Source organism: Rhodotorula graminis (genome assembly GCF_001329695.1).
Source record: "Rhodotorula graminis WP1 unplaced genomic scaffold RHOBAscaffold_2, whole genome shotgun sequence".
Taxonomy (NCBI): domain Eukaryota; kingdom Fungi; phylum Basidiomycota; class Microbotryomycetes; order Sporidiobolales; family Sporidiobolaceae; genus Rhodotorula; species Rhodotorula graminis.
Window position 1 is genome coordinate 1,406,743 of NW_017264929.1, and position 12,559 is coordinate 1,419,301.

Below are 12,559 nucleotides of genomic sequence, written 5' to 3' on the forward strand. Positions count from 1 at the left end.
CACCTCCAGCTGCGACCCTCGCACCAGCCCGGCGCACACCGCCGCGATCACCTCCCCTCGACCTCGTCATCTCTTCCCCTCGTCGCCTTTCTCCCTCTCGACCTCTCACCCACCGCGCCATGCCCAACTCAGCGTGGCGAACGCCCCGCTCAGCGACGCTTCTGCAGCTCGTCGCGGTCGCCCCACGGTTCCTGCGCGCGTACGCTGCCCCCGCCGCAGCCGCCGCTTTCCTCCATGCGGAGGCGGCCGGCGCTGAGCCGCCAGAGACGGAGCCTGGCTCGAACGGTGCGCCCAGCGTCTCTCTCGAGTCTCCTTCCTGCACGGCGTGAACTGACCTGCCCCTCGTTGCGCGCAGAGTTCTGGTGGAAGCTCGGCCTCAGCGTGATCCTCGTCCTCCTCGGCGGCGTCTTTGCCGGGCTCACGCTAGGCTTGATGGGCCTCGACCTCGTCAACTTGCAGGGTGCGTCGTCGCTCCTTCTCTCCATCGGCCGGACCGGCGCGGCGCATGGGAAACCCGGGACTGACCTTCCCCTCCTCGCGCGCAGTCCTCGCAACCTCCGGGGAGGACAAGGAGCGCCGCGATGCTGCAAAGGTCATCAAGCTTCTCGAGCGCGGTCGTCATTGGGTCCTGGTCGTGCTCCTCCTGTCCAACGTCGTCGTCAACGAGTCTCTGCGTGCGTCCTGCGCCTCTCTCTCTCTCTCCCCCTTTGCGCCTCGCCCGATTCCTCGGCTGACCGATTCCTCGTGCCACAGCCATCTTCCTCGACTCGATTCTCGGCGGCGGCGTCGGCGCAGTTGCACTGTCGACCCTCGCCATCTTCATCTTCGGCGAGATCATCCCGCAGTGTGCGTCCTCCCCCTCGACTCCTCCATCCTCGTCCCGCTCACGCTTCTCCCCCCTGTTCTGCAGCGGTCTGCGCCCGCTACGGCCTCCGCATCGGCGCCGTCGCGGCGCCGTTCGTCCTCGGCCTCATGTACCTCGAGTTCCCCATCGCCTACCCGATCGCCAAGCTGCTCGACCGCCTCCTCGGCGAGGAGCAGGGCGTCACGTACAAGAAGGCCGAGCTCAAGACGTTTGTCGGCCTGCACAAGCGTGCGTCCCCAAGCCCTCGGTCTCGACCCACTCGGAGCGCACACTGACGAGCGCCGCCGTCCTCGCAGAGTTTGGCGAGGAGACGCTCAACGACGACGAGGTCACCATCATATCGTCGGTCCTCGAGTGCGTCCTGCATCTCCCTCGCGTCGTGTCACGAGCGGCGCACTGACCACGAAGCGTGCAGGCTCGGCGGCAAGAGCGTTGCCGACATCATGACCCCGCTCGAGGGTGCGTCCACTTCTCGCTTCCACTTCCCCCTCGCCGGCCTCTCATGACTTCCTTCGCCTCTGCAGACATCTACTCGCTGCCGTCGGACACCAAGCTCGACCACACCGCCGTCGACCAGATCCTCGTCTCGGGCCACAGCCGCATTCCCGTCCACATGCCCGAGAACAAGACGGACTTTGTCGGCATGCTCAGTGAGTTCCTCTCTTGACTCCCTTCGCGGCAGCACCGTGGGCCCCCTGTCTGACTCTCCTGCCTCCACAGTCGTCAAGAAAGTGCGCTCTCAAGCCTCTTCGGAAAATCGTTTCCCTCGAAGCCGCACTGACCTCTGTCGCTCGCGCAGCTCATCTCGTACGACCCAGAGGATGAGAAGTGCGTCCTCTTCATCTTTCTCTTCTTGTCGTTCCCGACTGACGAGCTCTTTCCTGCAGGCTCATCGGCGACTTTGCGCTTTCCGTCCTGCCCGAGACCGGTCCCGACTCGACCTGCCTCGACGTCCTCAACTACTTCCAGCAGGGTCGCTCGCACATTCTGCTCGTCTCCAAGGTGCGCATCTCTCTCTCTTTCGCAAGACGAGCGCACAAATCGTAACAGCGGCCTAACCCTGATTTTCTTCCGGCAGACTCCTGGCGAGCCGGGCGGCGCGATGGGCGTCGTCAGCCTCGAGGACATCATCGAGGAGATGATCGGCGAGGAGGTGCGTCCCCTCTTGCATTCGCGGTCGTCTTCGATAGACCCTGACTGACTGACTCTTTCCCCTCGCAGATTGTCGACGAGACGGACCTGTACATCGTGCGTCTCGCGGCCAACTCTCTCTCGTGAACGTCCCGAAACTCACCTCGCTCGTCTCGTCGCGCAGGACATCCACGCCAAGACCAAGGTCGTGCGCGCGCCCGCTCGCAAGCAGGCTGCGGGCGCCGGCAAGCAGCTCGCCCCGCTCATTGCTGGTGCGTCCACCTCTCTCTTGCTCCTTCCTCTCCTCGCTGGACTGACTCTGATCGCCTTGCGCAGGCGTCATCGAGCGTCGTCGTCAAGCTCGTCGGCAAAACACGGCCGACCCGCCAGGCTCGTTCGGCCTGCCCGACAGCGCCTACACGACCGACGGCCGCTCCACGCCAGCTCTTGGGGCCGGTCCGGCGTCCGGCTTCGACAAGGTGCGCCTGCGCGGCGGCGGCATGCCTGAGCGGCGGCCCGGGAACGGCGCGGCGACGCCGATACGGCGGGACGCGAGCCCGGCGCGCGTTGTCGGCCAGCGCAGCCCGAGCTCGCTGCGGCAGTCGATGGAGGACGAGCGCACGCCGCTCATACAGCAGAGCGGCAAGAATGGCGACCAGGCGTAGCTGTCGCCGAGCCGCCCTTCCTTCTCTTTGTCCTTGTCCTTCCTCCCCTCTCGCACAGACCCTCCTCGCACAAAGCAATTTTCCTCCTCCCTTTCCTCCCTCCTCGCCGTTGGTCGAGCCTGTAGACTATATCTGTCGAGCTTGGCGCGAAAAGCCTTTGCGATCGTCCTCAGCTGCTCCTGCGAGAGGCTCGTCGACTTGAGAAGGCCGACGTCGGCGGGCTCTCGCTCGAGGTCGCTCGCTATCACGGACCTCTCTGGATCTCGCTTTCGCTCGTCTACGCTCTCGAACCCTGCCGCATGGCCGATAAGGCGCGGCGGATCGTTGAGTGTCTCCGGAGAGGTTCGAGCAGCAGGTTCCTTTAGTCTCAGTCAGCCACCTCGGCGGCGAGCGCCTCCTCGGTGAGGCACCGCAGTGCCTCGAATGATTGCAATGCCCTGCCGTCAGCAGGTTTCCGAGACAAAGTGCGCTCCCATGCTGAGGGTGAGCTGGACGAGGTGCGAGCGAGAGAACCCGCAACCGCCCACAGACGACGAGGCGCGCTCTTCCTCGAGCTCCGTACGCTCGTTGTCCGAGGCAGACCTCGCGCGCAGCTCTTCGACTGATCCAAGCGAGGGCCGGCTCGAGAAATCGCACAGGCCGCGACGGGCAGACTCGAGCTGCAGCCCAGCGCTTTCGTCGACTTGCAGACACACTCGCACCTTGTCGATGCGTCTCTGCGAGCGAGCACACGTGCAAGTGCCGCGAGGAGAGCGCGCTCGAGCCCTCGTTTCGATTCAAACTGCCTCGACTTGCTCGCTCTCCGGCCTCTCAAGCTCGCTCGCGACGGGCTTCTCGCTCTCTGTCGACGGGCTCGGCTGCAATCGAGGGAAAGAACGCTCAAGTGCAGAGGGGGGCTGAGTAAAATGGCACGACAAGGGTACGAAAGCGAGACTCGGACGCGGACATACTGAAGGAGGCGCGACGAGACGAGGGAGGGGTACAGGGGAGCGCGGAAGGGGGAGGGGCGTCTAAAAAGGCGCGCAACGGTGCGCGGCGAGATGAGGTGCGAGGCCAAGGAAGGGCGAGACGACGGCAAAAGGGGCGAGAGCGGGATGAAGGACGAAAAGAACTGCGGCGAGTAGTGACACGGGGTAACAGGGAGGGTAAGGGGCACACGAAGGGTACGGAGAGAAAGGGTGTATGACAAAAGTGGCGCGAGAGAGGGGGGTTAAGCCGAGGGAGAAGGGTGGGAGGAAGGGGAGGAGGCGGCCGGCGAGCCGATGACGGCAGTCGTGGCGCCGCTCTGCGCAGCCGACGCCGGCCCGCTCGACGACGGCGGTGCGACGGCGACGATCTTCTTACGCAAGGCCTGCAGGCGGGCCGAGATGCTGTTGACGAAGCGTGTCACGGTCGCACGGTCCTCGTCGACCTCGGGCGACGACGGCAGGCCGGCGTGCATCGTGTCGTCGAGGAGGGCGTAGAGCATCCACAGCGCCGTCTCGTACGCCGTCTCGCAGTCGGACGGGTTCTCGCCTCGGAGCTCGTTGACAGCGGCGGCGCGTGACTGCAGGCGACGATGACGGACCAGAATCAGTCATGCGCTCGAGCCTGCTGCGGGTCCTCGCCGAGGCGAGGCGGACGGACTGGGGACGGACACAGAGAGGGAGAGAAAGCGAGAGACGTACCAGCTCGAGGGCGCGGTCGTAGACGAGCTTCTCGGCGTAGGCGGCCGACTCGGGGATCTCGTCCTGGCAGCGCGATTTGGCGAAATCGGCTTTGTCGAAGCACTCGTTAAAGCGCTGCCGAAACCACTGGACGGCTGCGCGAGAGGAAGAGAGAGAGAAGGACTCGTCAGTAACGGCGACAGGGGGGAAAAAGGGGAGGGAGGGTCCGAGCACGCACCGTCGTTAAAGTCGGGGCTCGCCGCCTGCTGCTCGGTCGGCCGATTTGCCCAGTGCTTCCTCGCACGCTCGATGCCCTTGCCGAGGAACGCGAGCGCCTTGAGGTACAGAACCATGGCCTCGGCGGCGAGCACGTCGGCGCGGACCGACGCCGAGCTCGCGAGCGCGCCCGGGTGCGGCCGGTCGGACGACGACGCACTCGAGCCACGGCGCATGCTCGGGCTTGTCGGCACGGCCGAGAACGGGTTCGAGGCGGCAGCTGATTGGGCTTGGGCCTGCTCGCGCGCGGCGAGGTGCGAGAAGTAGGACGGCGTGCCGAGCGAGGTGGTCGACGTCGAGGCGGCGGGCGTCGGCGGCAGGAGCTGGAGGATCTTGGCGTCGGCGAACTCGAACAAGACGAGGGCTTTTTGCGCGATGTCCTCGAGGTCGGCGAGGACGCGCTCCTCGTCCGGGTCGGCGGTGGTCGGCGCCGTCATCGACCGCGGGATGGGCTTGCGGACCGAGCTGCGGCGCACAAGGATGCCGTCGGTCGGGCTGCCAAAGATCTTGAGCGACGACAGGTTGCTGAACGCCTTGGCGAGGGCGGCCGACGGGCTGCCGACGAGGGCGAGCGGCGACCCGGGAAAGCGCTCGATCGGGTGCGTGAAGCTGCGAGGCGAGCTCGACAGGAATGACAGGGGACGTGGCGACGACGAGAGCGAGTACGGGTGGTGCGGCGTCGGCTGCGCTCGCTGCGGGATGGCGAACGGCGGCGTCGACGTGTCGCCGACAGGCGCGCCAGGACCAGGAGGGTAGGGCGACGACGGCGACGACGAGGACGGCGGCGAGGGAAGGGCTGCGCCGCCAGGCTGGTTGCCCGTCGAACTCGGCGCTCGAGAGAGGAAGCCGCGCGACGGCCGGCGAGCGACAACGCCCTCGCGCTTCGGGGCCTGCTGAGCGAGCTCGTCGGCGAGCGCGTTGATCTCGACCGTGCGCTTCTCGACGACGACGTAGTCCTTGCCGAGGATCGAGTCGTTCGAGTCGGACATCGAGTCGGACGCCTTGTTCGTCGACGCAAAGCGCTCGACCGCGGACGGCGGCGGCGGCGGTGCAGGCGTCGAGGAAGCGGGCGAGTCACTGCTGCAGGAGGACGTGCGTGAGCCACCGTTATCGTACAAGGTCTCGTTCACGAACGGACTCGCCATGCGGGCGCGAGGAAGGGGCGAGAAAAAGAGAGCGTGACGCACCTGCTCCTCCTGACGATCCCAGCGTTCCCGCTCCCAGCGCCGCTCCCTGCGCCCGCTCCACCTCCTCCTCCCGCACTTGTGCCCCCGCCACTCCCGACACTGACTGGGCCGACACCGAGCCCGACCCGCTGCACAGCTCCGACCTGCCCCATCGCCGGCGCGAAACTGCTCGCACGGCGGATCCCAGCTTGGGCCTGGCCCTGCTGCGCCCCGATGGGCGGCGACGGGCTCGGTACGGCGCTCGGCCGGCGCGCGAACGGCGGGAGGTCGGCGTCGGGCGGAGCGAAGCGCGAGATGGAGGGAGCGGCGGGGCTCGGGGAAGGCGCCGCGACGGGCGCAGGCGAGGAGGAGGGCGTTGGGCGGGCGGTACGAGCCGCTGAGCGTGTGGCGAGGGTAGGAGAGGGGCGCGACGAGCCGCGAGGGACGGAGGAGGAAGAGGGAGCGAAGGCGCCCTGCTCGACCGACGGCGACGGCGCGTCCCGCCTCCCCATGCCAACGCTCGTGTGCTCCGCAGCGACGCTGTCGGGCGGTACGACGGCGCTGCGGTCCTGGGCGCGTGCGGCCGCCGAACGAGCGTTGGCCGCCACGCGCGCCGACACGACCTCGGCCGGCGCGAAGCCGCTCGCCGAACCCGACTGCGCGACCGTCGCCGCCTCGAGGAAGAAGTCGTCGAAGCTCATGCGCTCGTTCGGGTGGCGCTTGAGGAGGCGGCGGATGATGGCCTTGACGTCGCTCGAGACCTTGGTCGGCACCTTCTGCTCGTGCGGCGGGAGCGTCTCGTCGATGCGCTTCTCGTCGGGGAACTTGATGCGGTCCTCGCCTCGCTCGATGCGCCGCAGGAGGTCGACGTGGTTCTGCGCTCGGAACGGCGGCTTGCCGACCGACATCTCGAACAGGACGGCGCCGACCGACCACAGGTCCGCCTTGGCGTCGTACTTCTCGTAGCGCAAGATCTCGGGCGCCATGTAGAGCCTGCAGGGTGGGCAGTACTTCGTCAGTTGGTATAGGAGAAGGACAGGGCGAGGGAAAGGAGGACGCACGGCGACCCGCAGAGCGTCTCGGCCATGCTCGAGCTCGGCAACCAGCGCGCAAAGCCAAAGTCGGCGACCTTGAGGACAGGAATGCCCGGTGGATGCCCTGCGACGAGGTCTGCAGCCGAGGCGGGCTGGAGGAGAAGGTTCTGCGGGACGAGATCGCGTCAGACGCGCGAACGTAAGGAAGAGAGGAAGGTGCGAGGACGGACCTGAGGCTTGATGTCGCGGTGGATGACGTTCTGCGAGCGCAGGAACCGTAGTGCATCGACTGTGTCGCGGAACAGGTGCATCTAGTCAGATCTGCGCAGAAATACGAGGCGACGAGGTGCGAGAGAGTCCGAGACGCACCGAGTTGGCCGAGGAAGCAGCGCACGATCGTCTCGTTGAGGCCGCCCTCCTTCGGGTGCGGGTACAGGACCTTGTCGGACGGCTTGCGCGCGGGCGAGTCGGGCAGGAGGCCGGCGTTGGACGCCGTGAGCGACGGGAGGTCGCCCCGCTTGCGGATGTACAGCGACAGGTCGCCCGCCGAGCAGAAGTCCATGATGAGGTAGATGTGCGTGTCGGTCTTCTGTGGACGTGTGCGCCGAGGAGGAAGACCGAGTCAGGTCTTGCGCCATGCGCCGGAAGGAGGGGGAGAAAGGGAGAGAGGGGTGGGAGGAGAGGGCACGCACGAGGCAGTCCTTGAGCTCGACGATGTTGCGGTGCGTGATGCGCTTGAGGATCGAGATCTCGCTCTCTAGGTTCTCGAGGAGCTTGGTCGTCAACTTGCTCCGGATGACCGACTTGATGGCCACGGCGCCGCGCGTGTCCTGCAGGAACGAGAAGAGTCAGGACTCTGCGCGCTGCTCGCATGCGGTCGATCGGGGCGTCGGACGCTGACGGGGCGGGACGAACGACCGTGGCTCGTCTACGCGCCAAGAGGAGGGAGAGGGGAGCACGCACCTGCCGCTCGCCGCGATAGACGGTCGCGAACGACCCCCTGCCAATCTCCTCGGCGATGGCGTAGGGCCCTATGCGGTCGCCGTCGTCATCGTCGGGGTGGGCGTGGCGGCCTCGGTGGTCGCGCTGGTGGGTGGTGGACGGGGTGCGGGAGGAGGGGTGGCGCGACGAAGTGGGGGAGCGGTGCAGAGGGTCGTGGGTGGGAGGGCGTGGGGCGGGCATGTACGCCCTGTGCTGCTCGGTGTGGGCACTCGGCGGCTGGCGGACTCGCTCTCAGGCGGGAGCGGCGAGGGCGAGAGCGGTGGCGCGGAGGGCTGAGTTGAGAGACGAGGCGAGCGAGGCGGGCGAGGGACGGCGCGCGCTGCAAAGCGGGTCGGTGGTGCGCTCTTCGAGTAGGTGCTGCTCGCAGGTAGACTGCTCGTGGCCCAGTCGCGAGGGCTGTGGTGTGTGGGCAGACGGAGTCATCCTGCGCCGACCTCTCGCCTGATCGCGACATCTGCACGCTCTCGCCGGCTCAGATCGAGTCCTGCGTCTCCCTGGCCAGCCGCAACACACTCGCAGGGCACGATCCAGCGCGGCTCGATTTTCCTGAGCGGTCGCTCCTCCTCTCCTGACGACCCTTCCGGCTCGCCTCCGAGTCTCGGGCGGGAGCTCGCTCGCGTGACCTGGACATCGAGATCCCTTTCTCTCTCCGTGCCCCGAATCTCTCGACAGCGAGAGCAGGTCTGCTTGTACCGGTGCTCGTTGCAGCGGCTGCGCCGGTCGTCGCGCGCACGCCGGCCGCACGGGCCCGGCTCAGTGCGCCATGCGCTTCTCCTCGCCCTTCTCATCGGGAATGAGCTTGCCCGGGTTCTGCAGTGTGCCGAGGAGGGTCAGGCGAGGCTCCTGCGCAAGCGCGAGAGGAGGAGGTGGGCGCACGAGGATGTTCTGCGGGTCCATCTGGCGCTTGATGTCGCGCAGCAGCTGGACCGTTCCGGCGCCGAGCTCGGCCTCGACGTAGGGCTGTGGACGAACGAGGGCGAGAGGGACGAGATTGGCGGTCAGTGACGAGCGCCAAGAGGAGACCGGGAAGAGGGTTGAGGACGAGGGCGCACCTTCTTGCCGATGCCGACACCTGTACGCGCACGTCGTGCTCGTCAATATCTGCTCGCCTGACATGAAGAGATCGAGAGAGAGAGTGAGTCAGGGCGCACCGTGTTCGCCCGTCGCCGTACCGTCCATGCGCTGCGCCCGCTCGACCATGTTGTGCACGAGCCGCTCGACCTTGACGAGCTCGTCGGGCGTGCGGAACAGGAGGAGCGCGTGGAAGTTGCCGTCGCCTGCGAGCGTGTGGGACCGGGTCGTCAATTGTCGGGCTCGAGTAGGAGAGGTGGACGAGGGAAGAGGCAGGAAAGGAGAAGAGGATGAGGGGGAAGAGGTCGAGATCGGGCGAGGCGCACCTGCGTGGCTGACGATCGGTCCGACGATGCCCTCGCTGTCGATGTCGGCCTGCGCGAGAACGAGGGAACTGGGAGGTCAGGCGGCGTGCCCCTCGCTCGTCGAGAGGGGGCGAACCGGCCGGGCGCACCTTGGTCTCGGTGATGAGCTCAGGGAAGCGCGACAAGGGCACGCAGACGTCGGTGACCCAGCACTTGGCGCCCTTGAGGTACTCGAGAGCCGACCACAGCGCGATCTGCGGGGCGTGAGGAACGGGAAGAGAGGTCAGTCAGATTGGGCCGGTGGAGGGTCGAGCGGCTTCTCGACGCCGTCGCGAGCCTGCGCCGCTCCGGGCGAGGCTCTCAAGTACTCGTGCGACCTTGGGAGGGGAGAAGAAGGAGAAAACCAGGGGCGCACCTTGCGAGAATGCCAAATCTCCTCGGCCTCCTTGTCGTTCCTCGCGAACGCGAACCCGCTCCCCTCGTTGCTCTGCGTGATCTTCTTGGTGCGCTCGATGTCGATCGCCATCTGCTCCTTGGTGCCGCTGAACTTGAGGAACAGGCTCGGCTTGACCGGCCACGTGCGTGCGCCCTTGCCCGCCTGCTGGTTGGTCGCGTCGACCATGACGTCGTCGAGGAGCTCGATGCACGCGAGCGAGATGCCGTGCTGGACGAGGTCGCGGGCGGCGGCAGCGGCGGCGGCGATGGTCGGGAAGGACGAGACGGCGACGGTCGAGGGGAGCAAAGGCGCGAGCTTGAGCGTCGCTGCGGGCAGAGGAAGGGTCAGTGCGCGTGACGGACGAACGGAATAATCGAGGGGCTGACGCACCCTCAGTGACAATGCCGAGGGTCCCTTCTGCGCCGATGAAGAGCCTGCTGAGGTCGGGGCCGACCGACGACTTCCTGCAGGACGAGGCGGCGGGGCTGAGTTAGGGACGCTGCGGCTGCCGGGCTGCGCTCGAGCAGCTCGAGGCGACGTACTTGGCTCGTTGCCGCGTCTTGATGACCTCGCCGCTCGCGAGGACGACCGTCAAGCTGCGCACGGGCCGGTCAGGGTCAGGTCGGGCGGATCGAGCAGGGAGAGGGAGAGAGCCGGCGCGACGCACTTAAGGACGTTGTCGCGCATCGTGCCGTACCGCACCGCGTTGGTGCCCGAGGCGCCCGTGCCGATCATGCCGCCGATTTGCGCTCCTCTGCGTGTGAAAGGCTCGGTGAGCGGTGGTGGGGGAAAGGGCAAGGGGAAGGGGGACGCACGGTGCCGGGTCGACGGGGAAGAAGAGCGGGATGCCTCGCTCCTTGAGCTCGGCGTTGAGGGCGTCGTACGAGACCCCGGGTTGAACGACGGCGTCGAGATCGTGGCCTGCAGGAGGAAGGTCGTCAGGACCGAGCCAAAGGCCGACTTTGCGGCGTTGCAGGAGGACGAAGAGAGACGGTGGACGCACTGTTGATCGAGACGATGTTGTTCATGTTCTGGGCAAAGTCGAGAACGAGCGCGAGGCCCGGCACGAGGTCGTCGACCTCGACATGGCCGTCTCGCGCGAGCTTCTCCTGCGCGTCCTTCTCGCTCGGGTTGTTGGCGTACCCGAGCGCGGTCGTGTGGCCCTCGAGCGACGTACCGGCGCAGTACGGGATGAGCGGGATCGAGTACTTGGCCGCCGTCTGGACAATCTTGACGACGTCCTCGGTCGAGCGAGGGTACAGGACCGCGCCGGGCAGGCCCGTCGGACCATGTGCAGCTGTGTGTGTGGGAGGGTCAGCCCGTGCACCGAGATGTTGGACAGAGAGGGAGAGGGGGACGCACCCCACTCGTTGTAGCCGTGCGCGACGAGCGTGTCGCGGCTCGTGTCGAGGTCCTCGTCCGACAGCCACGCGCGGATCTCGTCGAGCGCCTTGGTGAAGCCGTCGAGGGTCGGGTCCTTGTACTCCTTGGTCGGACCGGCCTTGCTCGACGCCTCTTGCCGGCCGAGAGCGTACGTGAGCGAGCCGGTGAGGGACGCGAGGAGGATGGCGCTGAGGACGCTGAGGCGTTGAGGGCGGGCGCGCAGGTGGGACGGGGTCTTGCCGGCGGGTACGGGACCTTTTGGCGTGACGCGAGAGGCTAAAGGGTGCGGGCGAGTCGCGAGAGTGCGGCGAGCGATGAGGATGGTGGGGGAGCGGAGCGGCGGGGCAATGGCGGCGGCGAGGGGCGATGCGCGCGCGGCGGGGACGATGCCTGTGCGTGCGAGCATGGCTAGAGTGGCTCGCGAGCAGCACGGCGCAGGTGGACGAGGGGAAAGAGGTGCCGACGGCGCCGTTCGCGTGCCGGGCGGCCTTTCCCCGCGGCCGGTCGCACTCTCCACAGCTCGTCGCTCAAGCAGGCTGCGAGAGAAGCACGCTCTCGTCGACGAGCGCGACTCGGCTGCGCGGACGCTTCTCGTCCTCTCGCCCGAGCCGACCGACGCGGCTGCCGCGGTCGAGCCTCGCGCACAAGCTGCTGCAGGCGAGCCTCTCTGCCCGCCAGACCACGACCGCAAGCACAGTGCACAGGCAACTGCGCGCCCGAGCAGTACAAGGCCAAGGCGCTCGTTGCTCTACCGCCTCGCCGCCGCTCGACCTGCCTCTCGCCCTCGCGCCCGCATCTCCCTCCGACCGCTAGTCCCGGTCCACCTCGCGCTCCTTGCCCTTCCACCGCACCTCGTCCACCTCGCTCTCCTCCGACGACAGCGACGAGCGCGGTGCGTCGCCCCTGCCCGCCAGCCGACGCTCCTCGTCCTCGCCGTCGCCGCGTGCGCTCGACCCTCCGAGGCGCGCGTACCGGCCGCGCTTGCTCTTGCGCGCGCCGAGGGAGCGCATGCCCGTCGCCGGGCGGCCGAGCGACTGGGCGGCAGGGGCTGGAGCGGCCGGTCGGGACGAACAGCTGGACGAGGCGACGGCCGAGAACGCGATCGAGAGCTGGAGGGACGCCGACACCGAGAAGAGCTGCGGCGGTGGAGGAAGAGGCGGTTGTCGACGAGGCCGTAGAGACAATGACGTGGGACGGCGACAGTCGGGGACAAGGTAGGGAGGAGAGGAGGGACGAGGTCAGGCTCTCTCGCTCGGACGAGGGATGGAGAAAGGGCAGCGCACCACCATGAGCGCGACGCGCATCCACTCGGCGTCGCACTGGACGTACTTGGACACGGTCGTAGACACCTCGGACGTCATGGTCTGCGCGCCCTCGCTGCAACGACGGCTTCTGGGTCAGGGTGCGCTCGAGCCTGGACGGATGAGGAGAGCGAGAAGGGACGCACCAGACGGTACCCATCTGCCCCTTGAAGCTCCAGATCGCGTAGCAGACGACATCGGTGACGGCGAAGAGCTGTGAGAGGCGAGGGTTAGTGCGCAAGAAAGGCGAGAGAGAAGAAGGGGGAGACGCACCGCCG

The 12,559-nt window shown here is 67.4% G+C and overlaps 3 protein-coding genes across 3 annotated transcripts; 1 reads left to right on the plus strand and 2 right to left on the minus strand.

Annotated features, from left to right (window-relative positions):
* The first annotated feature begins 351 nt into the window (after nt 1–351).
* RHOBADRAFT_24349 (uncharacterized protein) lies at nt 352–2,829 on the plus strand. Its single transcript, XM_018412640.1, has 14 exons — nt 352–460; nt 546–674; nt 754–846; nt 911–1,093; nt 1,162–1,219; nt 1,281–1,324; nt 1,390–1,515; nt 1,586–1,596; nt 1,665–1,693; nt 1,753–1,867; nt 1,944–2,018; nt 2,087–2,113; nt 2,181–2,268; nt 2,333–2,829. Exons 1-14 carry the CDS (start codon nt 433–435, stop codon nt 2,659–2,661), a joined length of 1,335 nt encoding a protein of 444 aa, XP_018273835.1. The 5' UTR covers nt 352–432; the 3' UTR covers nt 2,662–2,829.
* A 3,600-nt stretch (nt 2,830–6,429) lies between these two features.
* RHOBADRAFT_11811 (uncharacterized protein) lies at nt 6,430–7,965 on the minus strand (the record flags this gene model as incomplete). Its single annotated transcript, XM_018412065.1, has 6 exons — nt 6,430–6,742; nt 6,811–6,950; nt 7,014–7,072; nt 7,153–7,372; nt 7,476–7,613; nt 7,747–7,965. Coding segments are annotated over 6 exons (1,089 nt in total), but the record flags the coding sequence as incomplete, so codon positions are not given.
* A 573-nt stretch (nt 7,966–8,538) lies between these two features.
* Nucleotides 8,539–11,386, minus strand: RHOBADRAFT_51597 (uncharacterized protein; the record flags this gene model as incomplete). The annotated part of the gene is made up of 13 exons (XM_018415920.1): nt 8,539–8,595; nt 8,662–8,745; nt 8,838–8,857; nt 8,937–9,062; nt 9,183–9,231; nt 9,311–9,415; nt 9,577–9,923; nt 9,988–10,061; nt 10,140–10,193; nt 10,265–10,351; nt 10,413–10,518; nt 10,601–10,894; nt 10,960–11,386. 13 exons carry the CDS (start codon nt 11,384–11,386, stop codon nt 8,539–8,541), a joined length of 1,830 nt encoding a protein of 609 aa, XP_018273837.1.
* Between the last annotated feature and the right edge of the window lie 1,173 nt (nt 11,387–12,559).